The sequence below is a fragment of the Nicrophorus vespilloides genome, unplaced genomic scaffold, assembly GCF_001412225.1.
Source record: "Nicrophorus vespilloides isolate i.1.1-1 unplaced genomic scaffold, Nicve_v1.0, whole genome shotgun sequence".
Taxonomy (NCBI): Eukaryota; Metazoa; Arthropoda; class Insecta; order Coleoptera; family Silphidae; genus Nicrophorus; species Nicrophorus vespilloides.
Genome location: NW_017099545.1, coordinates 21087 through 46999, shown reverse-complemented (window position 1 = coordinate 46999; position 25913 = coordinate 21087). Strand labels below are relative to the sequence as shown.

Sequence of the window (25913 nt, the reverse complement as noted above, 5' to 3'; positions counted from 1 at the left end):
AAGCAAATATTGTTCATTCGTTAAAAATGTAACTGGAATTATGATATATTTGATTAAACGAATCGAAATATTAACGCTGCTGATTGATCCCAGTTGATAATTGAACTATTTGTTTGAATCATGTACATATTTTAAATAAATGCAAAATTTTAGTATATAATCAAAACAAACCATTTATTTTCTTCTATATTTCACTTCAAAGCGAATAAATCTTTCGTAATAAAAGAAGTGAAATAATTAAATTCACTAATAATGCCTTGATTTAAATTATTTTGTACTTTTTTACTAGAAAAAATAAATTTTCACTATTATCTCTAAGAGGTTTTTGCTTCCCCAATTCCAATCCAATCTTTACTTTAGTTTTGTTTGTTAAACTTAATTAAAAACGATTATACAATGCAGAAATGGATAATCTTTCCTAGTTATTGGGCTAACAAACACTGACACATTTTTATTTATTATTGATTTTGAAAATAGATTAATTATTAATTACAATAATAAGAAATCAACACAATGAGTTTTCAATTGAACTGAATAATTATTCTAATAGTTTTTTTTCGTGAAACTTTGTGCAAAGTTCTACAAGAAAAAAATCAATACAATCAAATTAATTTATTAAAAATATGAATTTTATTAATATTTTGTATACAATAAGTTACTTTACCATTACTAATTACAGTTTAAATACATATACTTATAATAAATATTCCATAGTTATAACTTTTTTGCAAATATTAACTATATAAATTTGTTTCTTTAATTAATATTATTATTTCGACAAAGTTTACATTAAAACTATTAATTAACTTCTAGACTATTAATATTATTACTAGATAGCAAAACCAATTATTTATATGTGTGTTTCATAAGTTTTAATTGATGTTAATATATTTGACTCGATTCTATAAATATAAAAAAAAGATGTAAATTCGAATGAAATAATACGCAGTTTTATTTGACTCGAAAATCCTCTATTTCATTCGACAATTTTATTAAAACAAAATCGTGGACGTTTCCGTCGTGAGAAATGCGCGGCAATTTTCGGCTCCTTTAAATTCCGTCGCGTCGAACCGTGCAACTTTTCTCCCCCATCCAACATCTACCCTCGTCCCAACATTTTTTTTTCTTATTCCTTTCACTTCGTTTCTTTTCTTTCCTTTTCCATTCTGTTCTTTTCCATCGTACTTTAAGAGGGGAAATATCGCGCAAATGAGCGCATCGCGGGAGGCGGCGAAAAAGACACAGATCTCCGGAAACGTCTTTTCATCCTCTCGTCTTCTCTCAACAAGTGGTTTTTAGTCCCTTCGCACACGAAACTCATCCCAGTCTTTTATTTTTTTCTTTGTCGCACTCTCGATTTCGTCCTTTCTCATCTTTATATAAGTCAAAATTTTATCTAAACTATTCGAGACGAATTCAAAAATCGAAAACAATAATCTCTGTAAATACGTATTCTGTAGAAACAAAAAAATCTGTGCTTTATTCCATTCTGTGCCTCTTAAACGCATTCGCCGCTGATCCAATTATGGCTCATCTCTTTTCGCAAACAAGATACTTTGATGTGCGCGCCTTCCCGATGCCGGGAAAGATTACCTCCGTATTATAACAAGTTTCTGATGGGATTAGCGCAGGATGGAAGGAGAGATAAAGAGAGACGTAGAAGCAGACTTATAAAAAAACGGTGAGAAAGAGAGAGAAGTGAAGAGCTTGAGGGGATTCTTGTACGTAGCCTCGGTTTTTAACAGGGGACTCCAAGCATGGAAAAGAGAGAGAGGAAAAAAAAACATACGAGAAGAAAACAAAAGTGAAGCTGAGCGGATGGGATAAACAGCAACAAATGTGTTGGGTTCTTCCGGAAAAGCGATTTCCTTCCACTCATTAATCAACATTAAATATGTTATTTTTCTTTCATCGACTTATACAAAGTATATATATAAACACAGAATATTTCTTCAAAATTTGTAAAAAAAATTCTTATACAAAATGTTTTTAAATAAAACCTCACATTTCGACTAATAATAATCAATTTCGATTAATAATTTTACTTGATATGCCGACTTTTTTTTATTAATTTAATCTACGAAAATCAGCTAATGACACTATAGATTATTTGTAAAGGATTAAATGGAATTTAATCAATAGCATATTATATTCAATAAATTATTATGTTCTGCAATTAGTTGAATGGATATTTCGGTGAAGGCATCAATTTGTCATAAACATGAATTAAAGTATTTTTTTTTCATAATGTTGTCTGCTAAATATTGACTAGCTAATACACTTATACTGTATCGTAATTACGGGTTTCTATTGAATTTTGTAATGGAAATTATTATTACTAAATTAATGTAATAAATTATTAAACTAGATAATATTAATTCAATAATGGATAGTGTGATTAACATGTATTGCTTACGACTCATTCAAATGGGTTTCAAATACTTTTTCTTCTTGTTTTTTTTTTATAATATTGATTTCCATGAAATGCTCGTTCGAGTTTGAAAGTTTTAATACATTTAAATAATAAAAACTACTTCTGCTTTTAATACAATTTTGTACATATTATCAAGTTGAAATTTTTGTTTAAACTGTTTAGATTGTAACTTAAATTATTTTTTTTATTAGTTTAAACATGTTTTATAAGAGTTATAAATCTATAGTTTGATATAATATAAATATTTGAAGATTCTCCTAATTTCTCAAATAATTAACTTTTCTAATTGTCAATTATAATGATGAATATATTTCATATTTATTAATAATAAATTTATTAGAAGACAAACAATCTCATGGTCAGAATGAAGCTTTCTTATTGCTAATAATACTGTCGTATCCCGGAATTAAGAATCTCTTAGAGGAGTTTATGGATATTAAATGCAATATTCTTAATTACTTTATTATACACATCAGAGTTTTAGTGAGAAGTCAACTATACAACAGTTGATCTCATGGATTATTAACTAAAAGATACATTCTTTTCTTAAGTTAATAATTACGAAGCAAGTGTACTTCACTGGACTCTCCAAGAAGACCATGTTCACACTTCAACCCTCCATTTAAGACTTCGTTGGACCCTCTAAGACTTAATTATATAATACAAAAATGTGTCTCTTTAAAAAAGGAAAGGCGTTGGAGATAAGCAATTCAGTTTTGACCTTGTGGAAAACACAAACTTTTATTTATCTAAGTTTTATGATCTTACCCAAATATTTAAGGGCGGAAGAAGGTTGTTAAGTTGTGATAAAATAGACGCAACTATACGATTTAAAGTGTAACCATTCTTCGGAATATTCCACATATTATTGTTTTAAATGTTTTTATTTATATGTGAAATGGGTTACATATTTGAGTTTTACATAAGTAGTCATACTGCTTAAGCCTAATCTCTTTCAGCATGCAGCTGTAACTCACAGATTTTGATATATATATAAAAAAAATATTTTACATTATAAGGATAAGAAGCACATATTTGTAGAGTAAGTCAGAACATTCCTTAAACAGGAACTGTTTTTGATCATAAATAGACATTTTAGAGAAATACATTTAAAGATGTACACATTTAGAGAAATTTAAGATTTACACATTTTAGAGAACACCAGTTTTCACATTTTAGAGACAGTTAAAACATTTACACATTATTTAAGGACAGATAAATACACATTAACACATTAAGAAATAAGAAGCAAGAAATGTGTTTTTAAACACGAACAGATTTTGAACATAATTAGACATATTAGAGAAACACATTTAACGATGTACACATTTAGAGAAATTTAAGATTTACACATTTTAGAGAACACCAGTTTTCACATTTTAGAGACACAGTTAAAAATTTTAGACATTATTTAAGGACAGATAAACACACATTAAGAAATAAGAAGTACGCATTTAGAGAAATTTAAGATTTACACATTTTAGAGACACCACTTAAAAAAATTTAACACACTATTTAACGACAGATAAATACAAATTAACACATTAAGAAATAAGAAGCAAGAAATTGGAACATCACAGAAAGAATGGGCTAATGTTTTGAATGAGATCATTAAAAATGGGAACATCAGATTCGAGATTCTCCACCAGCTTAGCTGTAGGGAATGAGATTTTTGTTTTTGGTTTTAGCCTGAGACAATTACTGGGAGGAAGTTTGAATAAAGAAAGTTTATTCTAAATAATCACTTACGTATGTATACGTGAAATAAGATTTGTAATAATTAGGAGGAAAGTGGAAGTTGGTCACGACAATACTTTGCATATAATAGTATTATCAAATATGTATAGAGTTGATTATAAGTGTACGCTTGGCTTGGATTTGTATTTAATTAATTTGTTCTTGTAAAAGGGATGGATGGATGGAGACAAATAGAGGGAAAAAAAATAATTGCGGATGGTAATTATGAAGCACGAACTGTTATGCGAGTGAAATATAAATGAATAAGTTTTGCATATGGAATCATTCGAGGAAAATATTCACATATTGAAGAGAGAGACAGAGAGTGGTGGGATGGGGATTAACACAAATAGCGTTAATTTTAATTAAATTTCAGAATGCATGCATCCACCTCTCTCTCTCTCACTCATCTCTCTATTCGCATTTCTCTCTCTCTCATTTATATCATATATATATATATATACATTTGTGCATTCGCATCTACCATTCACGTGCACTCACCGAATACACCTAAATAAATAAATGCGTACATATGAAATTTATTATATAACTCTTGCAAATTTATTTCGGAATTACTTTAATAATTAATTTCCGCTATAATGAACGCACTTTGTGTAATAAACAATTTGCAATTCAGTTAACGTGCGAATTTGCATGCGCGGATCTCGAAAATTTATTAATTAGTCCTCGGCAGCCGCAGTCTATGCTCATACCTTTATTTTTTTTGTTGCTGTTGTTGCTGATGTTGTTTCATCCACACACATGCTCACATCCTTGTTGCTGCTTTGTTTTTTTCTTTGTTTTTGTTGTTGCTGCTTTGCATCCATATTTCATTTTCCGCAACAAAGAAAAACCTATTTTTTTTTTAGTATCTTTTTCGGTTTCTAGAATTCAGCCGATGTTTGTTGTTGTTGTTGTTGTTGAGAGTGTCGGGGGTTGCCTTAACCGTGCATACTAATTATCCTGCGGATTCAATTAGGGACGTGCAGGAAACGAAATTGGAATAGAGAAGAGAACTAAAGAGAGAGAGAGAAAAAAGGTTGTTGGATGGAATAGAAGGAGAAAGCATTGAACAACGACGACTGCATTCACGCAAATTGTGTGCGTCGTCCTCTATAGTTTTTTTTATGTTTTTTTTAATTAACATGCACGCGTCCTTTAATGAGCACCCGGTTTCGTGATTTGCGGGGACGACTCCTGTAATTGGATGTGCATCGCCCCCCCCCCGTCCTCCTCATCACACGCTGCAAATCCAAACCTTTCCCCTTTTTGTTACCTGGACATAATTATTATTATTACTCGTCGTAGTCGTCTGGGCTTTAATGAAAAGCACACAGCGCGCGCCTTCGCGTTATGCACGTTATGCGATAATTAGATTATTTAACGGAACGTCCCTTCGTGCTTGTAACTGCGCAAACATACACACATATCTGTATGCATTATGCAATCATATTTCCTATTGTTTCGTGCCGATTATTTAAATATTTACACACTTCCTCAGCAAATTCATTTCATTACATTTTATGTTTCGCCAATCATTTCAAATCTTCTTAAATAGAAATTAAAGCAACTTGCAACATTTTTTAAAAGAAAATATAACTTTAATTTTTCAATTAATACTGATTAGTACTGATTATTTGAATATTTACACATTTCTTCAGCAAATTAATTTAAATACGTTTAATGTTTTACATTTCATTTCAAAACTTAAGTGGAAAATAATATTTTTTTGAGAAATTAAACCAATTTTTAACAAAACTTATTATTTTTTTTATAACTTCAATAAATCCGAAATCTTTTCTCTTTGTTTCGTTCCGCATATCTAAATATACATTGCATTTAGATCTTTAATCGGCCAATTGTATTTGATATTCTCATTTAAAATCTAATGATTTTCTTAGAAAATTCAACAAAAAATATTAATTTTTCAATTAATCAGAATCAGAATATTTACACAATTAATCAGAAATCTCTTTTATTTAGTTTTGTGTCCAACATATAAATATTTACATCTTTCCTCAGCCAATTGCATTTGATTACATGTCTAAAAGAAATTTCAACAAATAATATAAATTTCTAAAACTTCAATAAATCAGAATTCCTTTTCGCTATTTTTTGTTTTCGTATTGACCATTAAAATATTCACACATTCCTTGGGCAAATGAATCTTAGTAAGTAGAAAATAATACATTTTTAGAAATTGGAGCAATTTCCAACAACTTTTTTGTTCTTTTACTTCAATTTTTCAATCAATCAGAAGTCATTTTTCGCTTTGGTTCGTACTGAATATCTAAATATTTACACGTTACCTCAAAAAAAATCTATTTTCATTTAAAATCTAGTGAAATTTTTCAAAATTAAAGCAATTTTCAACAAATTTTTTATCTACATTTTTAACTTTTTAATTAACTAAAAAGTATTTTGTGCACTTTGTTATAAATATTATTTAAATATTTACCTTTTTTACAGCGATTGTTTATAATTACATTTAATTTTTCAATAATTTTTTTTATAGAACAAAAAAGTGAATTTGCAATTAAAAACATTAAGTTTATAAATGTATTTATTATAATTATATTTATAAACGTTTTTAACATCGAAATAAAAAAAAATACTATACTTTATTTAATTAATTTCCAAGCTGGTAAATATTCGTATTTTATTAATTAACTATAAAATATTTTATACTTTAATAATAATTAATTGCATGCAAAAACACAATTGATTGTGGTCTTTAATAATATTTGAATAATTTCTCTTTAATTAATTTTATTTTCAATAAAAAAAGACACATATTTTTATATATAATTTTTAAATTTAAACAACCCTCATTTTTCACAATTCTTATATCAATATATTGTTTATCAATTATATAAATAACTCAGTTTTTTATGAATTATTAAACAATAATATTTAATGCAATTTTTATTGAAAAAAAATGTGAAATTACTTCAATAGTGACGTTCATAATTACGAAAAGTTATTTCTGTGATTTCCAGTGTGAGTTGAAATATTGTAATAATTTATTGTAAAATCCTTACAATTACTCCTCCAAATAATTTTTATAGAATTTCAACCAATTTTTTTATAATAATTTTGTGACATTCTTAGTTGATAATTACGTAAAATTATCTGGATTTAATCAATAATTAAAATGAACGTTTACAACTAATGGAATATTATTACTATTTCTATTTCATTGAATATATTTAAATAGGTTTTAGAGAATGGATTTATTCTTAATATGATTTTGGCTGTAAAACTGTTGGAATTCTTTTTGAGGATTATTTCCGGATTGTTGACGGTCTTTTGTTTCGTAGATTGTGTGTCTGTGTGTGTGGCAGAGCCGACGGGCGTTTGGGCTGAGCTTTGAAAAGGGGGTGTGGGTGGGCTGAAAGGGGCGCCGCATCCGACGCGCTCGGTTATTATTGAGTGTTGTGCAATGGGACAGATTTCATGCGCGAATGGGGCGCAATGGGCGAGATGCAAGATCACGGTCTGCTTGGCCGGAATAAAGAAAGGAGATCCGCACAACCGTGAATGGCTTTTGTACCCGGGACTTACGTAATGACTAATGACCACTTGCTTCGTTCCCCTCTCCTCTCCTCATCACTCTACTCACCATTCCACCTCGTCCTCGTCCTCTCAACCCACGCTATCCTCAACATTGCATGCAATTACTCTGAACGGGCCGCAGGGCTGAATGCCCTTTCGGCGCATTGAAATTTTCGTGCATAATGTCTGTGTATAACTTTTGTATCTTGTTGCAGGGATTACTACTACGACAGGTGAGCGATGCATTGCAATCTACATAACGTTAACAGACTTCCACCCTTCCTCTGCACACGCATCTCTCGCATAGATGCGGCGAGTACGCTTCGCTTCTGTTTGCTTCTACTGCTTCTGCCAGAATTGCGGCAGTAGAATAGAAGGGCGGCGTGAAAGGGCGCGCGGGATCCATTTTCGTTATAATACAGGGCATTAAAGTGATTGAACGAGCCGCATCGCTGATGATTATGTATTCAGGTAACATAAAAGCAGTCCTTCTCCTCATGCTGCCGCTCTTTTTATTTTGTTGGGCACAACCAGACTTGTTGCTGTCGGAAAAATATTAATTTGTTTAGTGGTGGAGGAGGACCAATCGCATAAGCAGCAATAACTACAAGCGAAAGAAAGATGGAACGAGTTTGTTAATGTAAGAGAGAAAGTAAGAGAGGAAAGCAGCGGAATTAAAAATAACCAAGTGCACGGTCGCTTCCAAAAGGGAAAATTGATTAAATTTTACACTCAGGCGAAATTAAAAAGGGGTGGCTCTGGCGGTATTCAACTTCGAATCGATACAAACCAATATTTGATTACACCGATCGTTACCTTCTAACACAAAACGTTTGGAGACACAAATACACAAGAGAACACATTGATCATCATTAAAAAATATAACAAATTTATTAACATTTCATTAATTTACGTTGCAATTAATCATCATAAATTAACTTACATTTTAGTTACATTAATTTTGTAAAGGAAATAAATGTTCTGTAAGGAATTATTCAGGTAATTAACAAAAAATTCATAACTTTAATCATAATTTAAATAATTAAAATATGGAAAGAAAGACCTAAGGTCAACAGCCCTTTGAAGCAGTTGACTAAATATTAAATTTGTTCTATTATTCCAATAATTAAAAAAAAAACAACAAATTTATTATACTTTATATATAATCAACAAATATTTTCCACATTTAAGAAATAAAATTAATATTATTTATTTATATCTAAGCAAAAACATTAAGTTTTATTCAATTTTAAACTTTATTTGTGAGATTTTTTATTACATTTTTTTTGTCAAATTAATTAAGAGATGTGAATTAAAAATAATAATTGAACATCTTAAAAATAATGTAAATAAATGATAAAAATATGTTTGCTATATCACTTGGTGATTTGCATCTAAAATAATTATGAAAGATAATCATTCAAAATTTAAAAAAGTATTAAATTTTCTTATTTTGTTTAAATAAGTAATAACACTAATTGCAACCAGTTTTAATTAGTACTACACTAGTTAATGCGTAAATATTAATTTTTTTTTTGTATGCAACTAAATATTGATGAAATAAATGATGATAAAATATTAGCTTCATTTTCAAATACTCGCATAACGAGTGACGAGAAGAAGAGAAGCCTCGGATTGTGAGTCTGCTACATCGTTTTCCAAACTTGTGTTCAGACATATTATGTTTCGCTTTACGAGTAAGGAATCTAGGAATTCTGGAACGGATTGTTCTCGTTAAGAGATTAGCAATATTCGTCTTTAAACAATTCCTAAGAAGAGGACAAACATTAAAAATAAATAAATAAATATTTTCCTATAAGAATTAACACGCTCGAGACAAACTATCACTATTCAATGGTCATTGACTTTTCGAACGAATATCAAACAAAATTTTCATAAAAAAAACAGGACGATTATCAAAACAGACAAATATTGGCCAAGACGAATATTGGATTTGCATTTCATATAAATGCAAGAGTCTCATTTTTCATTATTGAAATTAATCTAAATTCTAATAAAACAATAACTTTACAGGAAATTATTAACGATTGTGATCTTTCTGTGTTAATTTTGAAGTTTTAATTAATTTAGTTTGAAATCGATATTTTAAATGCATTTTTTCTTAGTTTCGTCTCCAAAATGAATTCATTGGATTTTTGATATTTTAAATGCATTTTTTCTTAGTTTCGTCACGCAAATGAATTCATTTGATTTTTGATATTTTAATTGAATTTGATTTGAAATTCAATCAAAATTGTGTATATTAGATACTGTTTTTGATAAAACTGTTTCTGCGGTTTATCGATCATATAGATTTAACGTTTTGCGGTATCAACTGGACGGACGTAAGTGTTTACGGTATACCAAAATTGCTTTTGTCTCCCATGCGGTTTTGGTCCATGGTGGATGCTGCCGCTGCTGCTGCAACCGATACGCTTGTCGCACAAGCATCGATCCTCATTGGTAATATCTTGCATGCAAACTGCTGTGCTGTTTGTTATACCTATCCTAGAAGCAGGTGTAAACGGATGCAATGTATATACATACCATCAACCGCAGCAGCAGATATCGAAGATGCATTGACAATTTTTGTTGTTGTTGAAGCTGCCATGCATCCGTGGATTCTACGAATCCACATTTCGGTTTGCGAGTTTAAGAGCGATGCCCGAAAATCCGAACATGAAAAAGGGCCGCAAATAATCACGATCTTTTATTTACGCGTTCACATGCATTCCGTTCTAGGGATGCAAAAAAAAGTGAAAAACAGAAAGAAGAGAGGAAATGAAAATACCTGCAAGGGTGAAATTCAACTCTCCCAGTTTCCACATATGTGTTTGTAAGAGCGCAACCGAACCGAAGTTTGTGTTTTTTTTTGCTCTTCCTGTTTCGCTGCCCCCGTTTGCTAGAGAAAATTCATAGAATAATAGATCCTCGTCCATGTTTTTATTCATTTCCGCACAACGAAAGAAATACGGCAAAACGTAGTGGAAAAAATATATGAATAAATAAATGATGGAAAATCTTTCGGTATCGCTTGCAAATTTTAATAATTAAAGCGATTCGCTTCAATAAACACTCGAAACGATTACGACAATATTTTGATTCGCTAATGGTTCTGTTCATTTTATTGATCCAATTTGGATTTTACAATGCTTTTTTTTTATTTCATTCTCTCAGTTTCCTTAATTGATGCAATATTTCTCTTTACTTTTTTGTTCAAAGAGTTAATTAATTTTCATACGTTTTGAGAATCAATGCTTTTGTTGATTATATAACATTATTGTTGATTGAATTAGTTTAGAAAAATGCAGATTTTGTTTAATCAGTTTTTTTTTGTAAAATCTAATATAATTAAACTTTTCGAACAAAAAAATATATTACAGAAAAAGCTAGAATTGTGCTAATTATATATAAATTAATTGATACATTAATACAAATTAGCTTATGCATTCAAGTATTTGAAATGTGCATAAAAGCGTACTAAAAATTGGGGAGGTTTTTTGTATAATAATGCAGGAAAAAAGGGGATGAACGCAAAGAATCTACACAAAAAATAGCGAAATGTAAGGGTGGAGAATTGAAATCTTCTGAGCAATTGCCGGACAATTACAATTTTAAAGCACTCTCCCGGTGAAATGACTCGAAATGAGAGGCGGAAAGAGAAGAGATAAAGATCGGTGTTGAGAGGAGAGGAGGAATTATCACCAATTTTTTTTCTGTTACACCCTTCGCACAATTTAACTCTCGCACCCTTATTTATTTATATATTACTTCGCGCGAATTCCGTTTCGTCGTCAATTTCAAAATAAAATTGAAAAAAAGAAGAGGAAACGAAGAAAAAAATTGAGAGAGAAACACGGGCGTCGGAGAGAATCTGCATCGCGATTATGCAAATCGGTTTCGGCGTAGCGCAAATTTATGTTAATAAAATTTAATATTTATAGCACATAATATGCTGCCTGTTCGCCTTGCAGGAGGCGGATTTTCGCTGCCACCCACACAACACTTCTTCTCTTTTCTTCTATTTTTCTTTTTTGTTCGTCTCTTCATTTTATTTATTTATTTATTTATATTTTTTTGAAGGCGATTAATTATGCATTTATGAAAAATAGTTGCATGGAAAATGGGTTAAAAGAATGATAAAAGCGCTGGAGAAATTGGGTTTGTAAACGGGTAAATATTAAAATCATGTTTTAAGCTCTGGGATCATTAATATCGCACTTCTTTTAAATAACTCAGCGTCTCGCGCCCATCCCATTAATTTCTATACAAAATATTCTTCATAAATCAAAGAGGAAAAGAGAGAAGGTTTCAACATGCACTATTAATGAAAGAAATCATTAAAAATCCATGTATATTTTAATCTGTTATTTATAATATGCAAACATTTATATGTATAAAACTCTACAAAAAAAATTACATTAATCCATTTTTTTGTTAATATTTATACACTTTTATGAAAGTTTAATCATCGAACTAGGATTTTAAATATAATTAATACGATTTTGCAAAATATTGCAAGAATTTCTTGCTAAATAAAAAATCAAAGTTTTAAGCAAAAATATACATTAATTTCTATCAGAGTCGAACCTGAAATTAACCGGAATTTTTTAACTGAACCGGAACGAAAAATTGCTTAATTGAAAATTTGTCTATTGTGAATTGAGTGTTTATATATTCAATGTTGTCTTATGCAAAAAAATGCAAATTAAAAGATTGCATTAATCCATTTTTTTGTTGTTAATATTTATAAACATTTATTAAATTTTAATCATGTAAATGCATTTTAAATACAAAAATAATTATAAAAGAAAAATTTACATAAATCCATCTTTTGTTCTTGTTAATATTTATAAACTTTTATTAAATTTTATTCATCGAAATAGGATTTTAAATATAATTTCTTGCAGAATAAAAAATCCAAGTTTTATACAAAAATATGTTAAAAAAATTAACTTAAATCCAATTTCTCTTAATATTTATTAAATTTTGATTAGTTTAATAGATATTCAATAAAATTAACAAGTTTATCAAAAGATATCTAATATAATAAATGTTATAATAAAAATATACTAAAAAAAATGTACTTGAATCCAATTTTTATTAATATTTGTAAAGTTTTATTAAATTTTAATCATCGAAATAGGATTTTAAATATAATTTCTTGCAGAATAAAAATCAAAGTTTTATAGAAAAACATGTTTAAAAAATGAACTTAAATCTAATTTCTCTTAATATTTATTAAATTTTGATTAGTGTTATGGATTTTCAATAAAATTAACAAGTTTAACAAAAGATATTTAACGTAATAAAAATATGAAAATTTACTTAAATCCAATTTTTCTTAATATTTATAAACTTTTATTACATTTTCATTCTCGCGATGGATTGTAAATATAATTATTATTTTTTTTTAATTAAAAATATATCAAGATGAAAGTTTTTTTTTATACAAAACTAATAAAAGAAAAGAAAAATAATTTTATTATAATTTTATAATTGTAATTTCTTACAAAACTTTACATATTTAGAGCAAAATAGATTAATATAAATTTAGATAAAATTAATAAAATTTAACTTTTCATGTTTTAATTTTTTAATTGGAAAATCGTTCAGTAATTAATATTGAATAACGAATCGGACGCATTTGGCTGTAATTGAAGTGAAAGCTTTAATATTTATAAATTAATTTAAATGCATGTGAAAATTATAGAAAAAAAAATACGGTAAAAATAAATAATAATTGAAATTGTGTGAATGCAAAAAAACAAACGAAATAATGACAACAGAAAAAAATTATATAAACTGAAAACCGAATGTTTCCATGCGTAATTTGGGATGCTTTTTTCTCTCTGTTATTGTCCATCATGGCCAACTGGAATCGATGAGGGAGATGTGAAAATTGCATGAGGTTTTGTTTGTTAATTTACGTGAGCATCGAGCGTCGATGATTCGTCTGTTCGAATCCCGAAATGGCTCATCTTGATTTTTGCGTTTTCCATTTTGATGATGCAATGATGATGATGATTGTAACGAGGGTGATGTTTCGCCTCAATCCGAGGGGGCGGCCATCCGCTAATTAGAGTTGCACTTCCATTATTTCCGTGCGTCGCTCATTCGACGATGCCGGTTGTATAAATTATAATTATATTTTGTGTCGCGGTTCGTTCCACCACCTCTCCTCTTTCCCCAACCCATACATTTCATCGTGAAATGCACGCAACGCGCGAAACTTTCTGCACCGAAAATAATTAAAAAATATATACACACACACACATTATATAATAATAATAACAACAACAACAAGCGGGGCGCATCTGCTTTTGCCTTTTTTTTTTGGAAAAAGGGTTATATATATATATATATATATATATACGTGAAGCTTGAAATATTTTAATTGGCAATGGGTATGTAAAACCGTGCGAGGACTAATTAAAATTGTACCCAGGATTTCGCACAACTCATACCCAAAAAACATACGCGCATTCATGTGTGTTTGTATATGTTTGCACACGTTCGCCTAGATTGAGAAATATTGCGCTCATTTCGACCAGACACAAAAAAATACTAATATAAAGTGTATGAAAATGCGACCCCTGAAGGCGCCACACGAATAATCACGTAATCCGATTTTTTTTTTCCCTGCAGTTTATTCAAACCGTATTTTATATTTTATAAAGAAAAATGTAATTCTCAATCATGAATTACTCTGCTTAGCACACATTTTTGGAATTTATTTTGTTTTTACTCAATTAATATTTAATTTGTTTTGAAACTTTTAAACCGAACTTTATTGATGAAAACCGCACTTTGTGAGGTATTTCCGTACATTCATTCAAGTTTACATATGTTACAGAAACTTGTTTATTCTATAATTGAAATGTGCATTTAGAATGTTTCATTTCTTTCTTTTATAAATTAAGTTAATATTCAGTTTTTGGATATAAATAAATTAAATATTATAATTTACTTACTATAATTTTTCATTTTTTTTTTCATCTTTTCACTATTATTCTAATAAAACTGACTAATTGTAAAGAAAATACTATAATTAATTAAAAATATAATACAATAGTTACATTAAAGAAAAAGTATTTTTTTTTAAACAAATTACAAATTTTGTTATGAGCAGAAAAAAAAGATTAAAAATTAATTAGATTTTTACTATTGCTTTAGATAATTAAAAATATAACACAGTAGTTACATAAAATAGTAAAATGTTCTATATTACTATTTTCTTAATAAATTTTGTAAGAATGTTCATTCACCTTTTCACCTTCCTAATTGATGTTTTGTTTTAAATAAATGTTTGTTCATTTGTGAGATAATTCAACAAGAAATATTGAAGAATTTAGATATTTTCCAGATTTGCATCCATCAAACGCAAAACATCAATACATATGACTGTTTAATAATTTTGATGATTATAAACGTTATTGTTATAATAACATTTCATTAATTTTGTTGACTTTTCATAATTATAGTCTAATTAATCTAAATATTACTTTTATAACTTATTAAATACTTTAACTAAATATAAAGTATAAATATGAAATAAAAAAATACAGCGTTCTGAAAAGTTGCAGTTCAATTGGGCCACCCTGTACATTAATTTTACTCAATTAATATTTAGCTTGTTTCGAAACTTTTAAACCGAACTATAGAGATTACAAATTGATGAAAACCGCACTATTTGAGGTATTTCAAGTACATTCATTCAAGTTTACAGAATGTTACAGAAACTTGTTTACTCTATCCTTAAAGTGTGCATTTAGAATGTTTCTTTTCTTTCTTTTATAAATTAACTTAATGTAATAGAATGAAAAGTAATTTATTAATTTTATTGGAGAATATCGACGTCTGCTTTTGACCAAGTACAAATAGTCTGAAAAGTTCAATTGTTGAAATGCATTTGTCTCGTCGTCCGCGTCGATATATTTTCCGCCCTCAACAGCAGCAGAAATCGTCAGAGCGTGGAAATTGGATGTGAAACAGATAAAAATCGCGAAACTCAATTTGTCAAATTAAAACGCATTTCCTATTTATATAAATGTAACGATATTAAATGCACTTCCTCGCTTCTTCTCGCAAGACTCAGGTGAGTACATAAATTTAATGCTGTAAGGAAAAGACGGAGTCGACCATCAAAAAAAAGAAGCTGTCTTCAATTTGGTCGCAGCACGAGCGAAATTATCAATAAAACCGCGCGTTTAATGTGATTAAATTACTTAGCGTTATTAAAACGTTAAAGCGTCCGTTCCGCCACCGTACGAACACGTCCAACATACACTCGTTCCATCCCTTTTCCACTCATTCTATTCTTTTTCATTTCCATTATCTTTCTGTTTTTCCGCATCCTATCTTTATTTACCCTTGCGACCCCGCGTAAAACCCTTGTCCACTAAACAATTTTATTTTTATATTTTTTCACATCAAATTCCATTCTTCTATTTATCTTTAACGCTTCTCCGTCTCAATCATAATTACGTTCTAGTTTTATCGCCGCAAGAATCCTTACCTGAAATTCGTATATATCTAAATTTTGTCCATAGTATTCGGGTCGTTTCTGGACGATTTCCAGATTCCAATTACACGTCCAATTATTTAGTGCAATTGGGCACACGTTAAGTTTTAATTAAAATCAAATCAATTAACTTTCAGCAGTTCAAAAAGTTGCATTTTCATTCCTAAATAATTAATTGGAAGTAATTGAAGATTTAATTAAAGTTATTTAAAAGACATTTAAATTTATTGATAATAAATTGTAAATAAAATTTATATTAACATTCTTTGGATTTATTTGGAAATTGATAAATTGCATATATATTATGTACTTTTATTACTTTATATAACTAATATTACAATTATAAAAGTGTCATAACAGAAACGTTAGTATTTAGAAGAAATGTGTTCTTAAGATAATTACTAGATTTTTCATTCAATTTATGTCTATTTTTGTGAAATTAGAAAAAAAATGTATTGATTTATACTTTTCCATACATTTTTTTTTATATTTTAATTAAAGAGATTTAAATATATATAAATTTAATAGAAAATATTGCGATTAGCGAAAAATCTCCTTATATAATCATGAAAATTACGCGATGAATCATCTGCATTCTTAAACGTTTTAACAATTCTAATTTTTGGCACAAAAATGAGTGCGTTTTGTACACCTGCAGAATAGATAAGAAAGCAATAAAAATTGTGACGTATTACGCAATAGGATGAATCATCTGCACCTGCGGATCTCAAACATTATAACAATTCTATTTTGAGCACGAGAATGCACACCTGCATAATCGATAATAAAGTAATAAAAATTAGGCGGAAAGACCCGATCTACGACACGATGAATCAGTTGCATCTGCGAATCTTGAACGTTCTAACAACTGGATTTTCTTGTACTGTATTTTATGTACTTTCATTACTTAATATAACTAATATTACAACTATAAAATTGTCATAATAGAAACGTTAGTATTTAAAAGAAATTTGTTCTTAAGATAATTTCTAGATTTTCCATTAAATTTATGTCTATTTTTATGAAAATAGAAAAAAAATGTATTGATTTATCCTTTTCAATACATTTTTTTTTATATTTTAATTAAAGAGATTTAAAATAAATTTAATAAAAAATATTGCGATTACCGAAAAATCTCTTATATAATCATGAAAATTACGTGATGAATCATCTGCATTCTTAAACGTTTTAACAATACTAATTTTGGCACAAAAATGAGTGCGTTTTGTACACCTGCAGAATAGATAAGAAAGCAATAAAAATTGTGACGTATTTACGCAACGATGAATCATCTGCACCTGCGGATCTCAAACGTTATAGCATTTAGGACACGAAAATGCACACCTGCATAATCGATAATAAAGTAATACAAAAATAGGCGGAAACACCCGATCTATGACACGATGAATCAGTTGCACCTGCGAATCTCGAACGTTCTAACAACTAGATTTTGTTGTACTGTATTTTATGTATTTTCATTACTTTATATAACTAATATTACAATTATAAAAGTGTCATAACAGAAACGTTAGTATTTAGAAGATATTTGTACTTAAAATATTTACTAGATTTTTCATTAAATTTATGTCTATTTTTATGAAATTAGAAAAAAAAAATGTATTGATTTATCCTTTTTGATACATTTTTTTTTTATATTTTAATTAAAGGGATTTAAAAATATATAAATTTAATAAAAAATATTACAATTATAAGAGTGTCATAAAAGAAACGTTAGTATTTAGAAGAAATTTGTTCTTAAGATAATTACTAGATTTTCCATTAAATTTATATCTATTTTTATGAAATTAGAAAAAAAAATTATTGATTTATACTTTTCAATACATTTTTTTTTATATTTTAATTAAAGAGATTTAAATATATATAAATTTAATAAAATATATTGCGATTACCAAAAAATCTCCTTATATAATCATGAAAATTACGCGATGAATCATCTGCATTCTTAAACGTTTTAACAATACTAATTTTGGCACAAAAATGAGTGGGTTTTGCACATTTGCATAATTGATAGGTTTATTTTGAAAAAAAATGAGACTATCACTGAAAATAAGAATGTTTCAACCAATCATACACAAAATACACAAATATTTGAAAATTTCTAAATACTTCTATCTATATGAAAGCAATTGAGAACAATCCAATTTCATAATATTTTTAATAACTTAATTTTCATAAAAAATATTAAAAATTGTATCAAATAAATTGAAAAATTCATTTGGTTTACTATAGTACAAATGATTAGATCATTAATTTAGTAACGAAATAAGTAAAATTTTATATATTTTTTTTCAATGAAAATCTAACGCACGTTCCTATTTATAAGTTTAGTGAATTTCTTTGGTAACAAAATCGTGTGTTAAATCAATTTCGATGACTAATGAAAAAATACCTAAGCCTTTGGCTAAGAGGGTGTAAATTCACACACCCATGAGTTCAATATCGTTGATTGCTTTGAAAATGCAATAACTCTCCACCCTTCCAGCACACTTTTCCATTTCATCCCTTCCGACATAACCATCGGCATGCTTTTTACTATTATCTCTTTCTCTGTATATAAATTTAAATGTGTGTGTGCGAATTGTACTAGTTTTTTTTTTCAATCATCTCCTCGCAATTCGCGTTCGGAAAATTTGATTCGGACGCGCGCGCTTTATTCTGGCGAAATAAATAAATCAGCGTTGATCGATAATGTGATTTTAACGAAAATGCAATTACTCATATCGCACGTTACACAACCGGGCGCACCCCATCCGTGAATGTGTATTTTGTACGGCCGTATGAGTCTATCTATGTGTGAGTATGTTGTATTTCGGAATGGAAGGGAATTATTGCGTTCCGGCCAAGTGAGCAACGGATTTTGTACAAACATTTCTCTTTCGGTGCGCACGTAATGCAATGTATATATGCAGTGTAAAACGCTTTGTTTCTGTTTTCGAACCGATGGACTCGGTTCACGAACATTTAAGGGAATTGCGCACAGTTTTCATCCTTATGATCTAGACCAAGGTTTTCCAAACTATGTGGAAAGTTAATAGGTTTTCCGTGAAAAATTGGAATGCAATAATTACTAAAAAACTAATTAATGTTTTTGATTCTGCTGTCAAAGCAACAATTTCGGATCACGAACATTTATGGGAATTGTACACAAAAGTAGATCCATGACATTAATTTGGTAAAAAAAACATTTTGCTTCTCTTTTCAAATCAATGAATTCGGTTTACGAACATTTAAGGGAATTGCGCACAGTTTTCATCCATGATCTAAACCAGGGTTTTCCAAACTACTTGGAAAGTTAATAGGTGTTCCGTGAAAACTTGAAATACAATAATTTTTAAATAACTAATTAATTATTTTTCCAAACTATGTGGAAAGTTAATAGGTTTTTCCGAGAAAACTTGAAATACAATAATTTCTAAATAACTAATTAATTATTTTTTCAAACTATGTGGAAAGTTAATAGGTGTTCCGTGAAAACTTGGAATGCAATAATTACTAAATAACTAATTAATGTTTTTGATTCTGTTGTCAAAGCAATACATTCGGATCACGAACGTTTATAGGAATTGTACACAAAAGGAGATCCATGAGATTAATTTGATAAAGAATATTTTGTGTCTGTTTTCAAAACAAGAGAATCGGTTCACGAAATTGTGCGTAATTTTTACCTAAAATGTTATCCATGATCAACAAATTATGAAGACTTTGCTTCTCTTTTCAAATCAACGAATTCGGTTGACGAACATTTAGGTAAATTGTACACAGTTTGTACCCAAAAGGTGAACCATGTTCTACAAATAAAGAACATGTTGTTTCTGTTTTCAAATCAATGGATTCGGTTTACGAACATTTAGGGGAATTGTACACAGTTTGTACCCAAAAGGTGATCCATGATCTACAAATAAAGAACACGTTGTTTCTGTTTTCAAATCAATGGATTCGGTTTACGAACTTTTAAGGGAATTGCGCACAGTTTTCATCCTCATGATCTAGACCAGGGTTTTCCAAACTATGTGGAAAGTTAATAGGTGTTCCGTGAAAACTTGGAATGCAATAATTACGAAATAACTAATTAATGTTTTTGATTCTGTTGTCAAAGCAATAAATTTGGATCACGAACGTTTATAGGAATTGTACACAAAAGTAGATGATCCATGACATTAATTTGGTAAAGAACATTTTGTGTCTGTTTTCAAAACAAGAGAATCGGTTCACGAAATTGTGCTTAATTTTTACCAAAAATGTGATCCACGATCAACAAATTATGAAGACTTTGCTTCTCTTTTCAAATCAACAAATTCGGTTGACGAACATTTTGGGTAATTGTACACAGTTTGTACCCAAAAGGTGAGCCATGTTCTACAAGTAAAAAACATGTTGTTTCTGTTTTCAAATCAATGGATTCAGTTTACGAACATTTAGGGGAATTGTGCACAGTTTGTACCCAAAATGTGATCCATGTTCTACAAATAAAGAACACGTTGTTTCTGTTCTCAAATCAATGGATTCGGTTTACGAACATTTAAAGGAATTGTGCAAATATTACTCAGCGCCCCCTGGATTTTTTTTGTATTAAATGCAAATGCACCTGTGGCCATCATCGCTCCCCCTGGATCGCTGCAGCGCCCACTTTGGGAATCACTGATCTACACTAAAGACATACCAAATAATAGAAAACAGAATGAGAGAGAAAGAGGAATGAAAATACTGCCGCCACCTCCAAATATATTCGAATATTCCCGCAATACCAATTTTACGCCCTCGCCATTCTCGCGCGACCATTTCCAAGTCAATTTGGCCGCCTCCCGCATGCAGACAGGGGAAACGAAATTCAATTAACTTTAATGGCCGATCCCGACAGGAAAGTAGTCGTGAGAGGGACGAAGAGAGAAAGAGTAAAAAGGGAGAGACAAAAAAAAAATAGGACGAACCAAGGTTGTCTTATTTTCCTCTTCTCGCTCTCTCTCTCTCTCTCTCTTGACGGTGTCCATTGGTTTGGCGAATTGTTATTATAAAAACGCTCATCTTAATTAGTCCGAGGGCTATATTTAGTAATTACGGGTGGAGCGTCTTAAGCGTCGAGAAGAATTGATATTAATGGCTCCGCTCCGCCGGATGCTAATTCATTCAGGATGTAAATATGAAAAATTCCTTCTATCTCTCACATTTCAAATGAATATTCAACCCTACTTAATACCTCCCGTTAATTAACTACCGCTTTATTGATATATATACACCCTCTTCCTGCTTCCTCCAGAAACCACTCAATAATGCACCTCGCAAATATCCCAATAAATTTCATACATTTAACTCAATGCATTAAATACTGAAATAATCAATTTTTTACGAATAATTTGTGTTAAATTAATATATAATTATATTCTTAATACAAGAAACAAGAATTCGTATTTTTTTTTATTTAATATATATATTCATATTTTCACTGAAAATATCAGTAATTTATATTAAATTAAGAAACATTCATTAAGTAATCATCATTAAATATTTAAAACAATTTCGTTCTTTATTAGAATTCTTTATAATGATTATTTATTTAATACAATGAAAAAATTTGTTATGTTCACTAATTATTAAAATAAATTGAAATGTTATATAAAACAAAAAAATCAAGAAAAATACATAATATTTCGGGTCTATATCGCAAGCCCGACAACCGACCGTCTATTGAAATCCCGACTGTATCAAAATCTCGACGTTCGAAATCCCCGGAATAATTTAAAAATGTTATTGTATATATGATATAGTTGGGATTTTGATATAGTCGGAATTATGTTTGTCGGGATTATGGTTGTCGAGATTTTGATACAGTCGGGATTTCTATAAAGTCGACATTTCAAACGTCGAGATTTCGAACGTCGGGTATTTGATTGACAGTATTTCGGTTGTCGGGCTTGCGATTGCCACCGAATATTTCTCGTTGAAATTTGTTGGTGGATACGTCGGCAAATGAACAAAAAAAAACCTCATAATATTTAATCTAATTTTGATATTCTTGAAACTATAAATGTAATGGATGATCCAAGAAGTTGTATTTATTAAAAAATAAATTAAGTGAAATTATTTGAAACAAATTTAAACTTTCAATGATTGAATAATTTGTAAAGAAATTATGTGTATAATGTAATTTCTCAAGGACTTGTACATGAATATATTCAGTTATTAAAAAAATAATATAAAAAAAAGATTGCATAACTTTATGTACTCAAAATTAGCACACTGCATTTAATTGGTACTACGTAATCATGACGGCCATGAGATGCCACGTTCTATAAAAAAAAAGTGCGGGTTTTTCAAATTCAATAATTCACTATTATTCCGTATCGTCTCGTTTCATCTGTTCATTTGTGTTTTGTTATCACGGGGATGGGGATGTGTCGCATCAATTTGCCATTTCGGCGCGCAATTAAATCGAATCCTGCCGCGATAAATATTATGTAAATTCCATGGCGACGCGAAACGCCATTTATCAATCGATACTTGCGGCCTAATGAAAATTAAATTTACAGTAATTGCGACGATAAAATGTTTATTTCGGTTATACGATTCATCAATAACAACAACAACAACAACAAAAAAATAGTGAATAATGTATTATTGAAAATGATAAAAAAAAAAGCGTTAATGGAAACGGTTTTTTTTTTTCCATTTTCATTCCCCTGGACGTCTCGACGAAACGTCGGCCGCGGTTGAGAAGGGAAATTGATTTAAGCGAGTGGAAAATTAGCGGGGAATTATTCATGGGGTTCCCATTAAAAACGTATACGATATGAAATAACTTTTGGGGGGAGTGAAATTAATAATTGATCGCATGACTGATAGTAGTTTGTGTAGCGATTTTCTTTTTTTTTGTTAGAGTTAAAGTTATCTCACTCTTCATTCATTCGCGTTGGGATGAGAAGGATGGGAAGAGAACGTTTGGACATTGTTTCGAAGTTGCAGGTTTTAAAGCGCTCAGACTGGAAACGTCGGCTAATTTAAATTGACATTGCTAAATGAGACGGAGGAAAGGACGAAAGTTTCCTCTCCTTTTTTTACGAAAGAAACGAATATAATACACGGAAAACGACCTCCCCGTTTTATTACCATCAGTCCGCGAATTGCTCGGATTTAATTCTAAAAATTATACTGAAACTGTTCTTTTTTATATATAAATACCCGGCGCATCCACCCTCAATCCCATTACAGAAACATGCGAACATTTAAGAAAATTCATTTTAACATTAACTAAAATCTATCTCAAAAATTACATTTAATCATCCACGTCTTTTCTTTTATTTGTAATTTATAAAACTTTAATCAAAAGTACAATGGTTTTCAGAAATTTAAAATTTAAATAATTTAAAAAAAATGCAATTTTCATAAAAATCAATAAGCAAAAATTTATATATTTTCGTTATGAAACGTTATTCCAAATACATTTAAAATTGTATTGCATTAATTTTAGTATGAAATTGAATTGAAACTATTGAAAATTTGTACATATTCATACAAATAATTTATATATTTACCCGACGCATCCACCATTAATTAAAATTAATAAAATATTTAACTATTATATATAGAATTTATTTATATAATTCTGTTTTCTATTGCCAAATTTCTATTCTGAATGCATAATTAGAAATAGAAAAATTGTAATTGAAAGTTTATACAAATCAAAATAAAACTATAAAATAAAAATTTAAAAAAAATAAATAAATTGAAAATCTCTTTTCAAATTTCACTTTATCAATACATTAAAAACATAATAATTATAATATGTGTTTACTCTACTTCATTATAATGAGAAAAAAACAGATATATTTGAAACCTTAAACTGTAAATGAAATTGCCTTTAACATTTCGGACTTTAAACTCAATTTCAATATAATTGAGCATTTCATTTTTACGATTTATTTGGTCGTTTATGAACAGTTTACAAAAAAAAAACTAAATGTTTATACAACGCCCATAAATTTTATCGTTTATTTACGACGCGTAACGTTTCCTCCAAATTTAATTTAACTGTGTTTAACTCGTGGTTCTTATTAGATCATAAAACCTAAAGTAATTCGTCACCTCGTGTTAATTTAAATTTGCTTTTCTTCAAATATTTGCTATTGAATCTTACAAATTATTTATAAATTACAGCAATACGACTTCGATCAGTCCGGATTCACAAAATATAAATAAATTACAAAAAAAAAATAGTATAGAAACATTATGTATTCTATTAATTTCCTCAATTAGTCCTGTTTCAAATAGGTCGCGATAACGGTGAAATAGATTACCCGTACTATGTGAGGTGTTATAAATTACAGAAAAACGATTTCTATCAGTACGGATTCGCTATAGTCCGATTTTAAAAATTTCGAAAACAAACGTTTTTTTATACTGAGAAAAATATAAATAAATTACAAAAATATAGTATGCGAAAATTATAGAATATTCCATTTAGTTTCGCAATTAGTCCGCAATACTGTCGAAATAGGTTACCCGTACTATGTGAGGTACTTTTTATTGAATTTTGTAAATTATTTATGAATTACCACAATACGACTTCTGTCAGTACGGATTCACTATAGTCCGGTTTTGAAAATTTTCAGAAACAAACATTTTTTACTGAGAAAAATATAAATAAATTACATAACAAAAATAGTACAGAAATATTATATAATATTCTATAAATTTCTTCAATTAGTCCTATTTCAAATAGTACGCGATACAGGTGAAGTAGATTACCCGTACTATGTGAGGTATTTTTTATTGAATCTTGCAAATTATTTATAAATTACAGCAATACGACTTTGATCAGTCCGGATTCACTATAGTCCGGTTTTGAAATTCGCTATAACAAACATTTTTTAATTTAAATTTGCTTTTCTTCACATATTTACTATAGAATCTTGCAAATTATTCATAAATTACAAAAAAAAATGGTATAGAAACATTATGTAATATTCTATTCATTTCCTCACTTAGTCATGTTTCAAATAGTCCGCGATACCGGTGAAATAGATTACCCGTATTTGCTATTTAATCTTGCAAATTATTCATGAATGACAGCAACACGATTTCGATTAGTCCGGATTCACTATAGTCCGGTTTTGAAGAATTTCAAAAACAAACAATTTTTTATTGAGCAAAATATAAATAAATTACAAAAAAATATTATGCGAAAATTATAGAATATTCCATTTAGTTTCGCAATTATTCCGCAAATTAGTCTTGCAAATTATTTATAAACTACAGGAATACGACTTCGATCAGTCCGGATTCACTATAGTCCGATTTTTACAAAAAGTAACAATTTTTGTACTAAAGTATTATTCTATTTAGTTTCTCAATTAGTCCTGTTTCAAATAGCCCGCAATACCGGCGAAATTCATTACCCGTACTATGTGAGGTGTTGCTGTATTTGAAAGAGAAGAAGATGTTCTTTTCTGCAATTTGAAAAATTTGTTTGTTAATAAGAACGCTAAGATTGAATATCGGTATTTGCATGTGGAGAGTCCATTCGAGAGGGTCAATGTTGGCGTTGAATACTCAGGTTGAGGGGAGGAGAAGTAGCCGTGGTTTTCCAACCTCCCGCACCCCCCATACCTCTCTAACCTGTTGCTCGCCCTTCGGCTGCGAAACGGCCCT

The 25913-nt window shown here is 29.3% G+C and overlaps 1 protein-coding gene across 3 annotated transcripts in view; it reads left to right on the top strand.

The window, feature by feature from the left end:
- The window catches only part of LOC108564707, a gene marked incomplete at its 3' end in the record, with an annotated part of 148317 nt that overhangs the window by 109500 nt on the left and 12904 nt on the right, over nucleotides 1–25913 (top strand). For all 3 annotated transcript variants that reach the window (XM_017923804.1, XM_017923806.1, XM_017923805.1), the window contains 1 exon segment: nucleotides 7942–7959. In XM_017923804.1, the coding sequence (XP_017779293.1) occupies nucleotides 7942–7959 (18 nt within the window).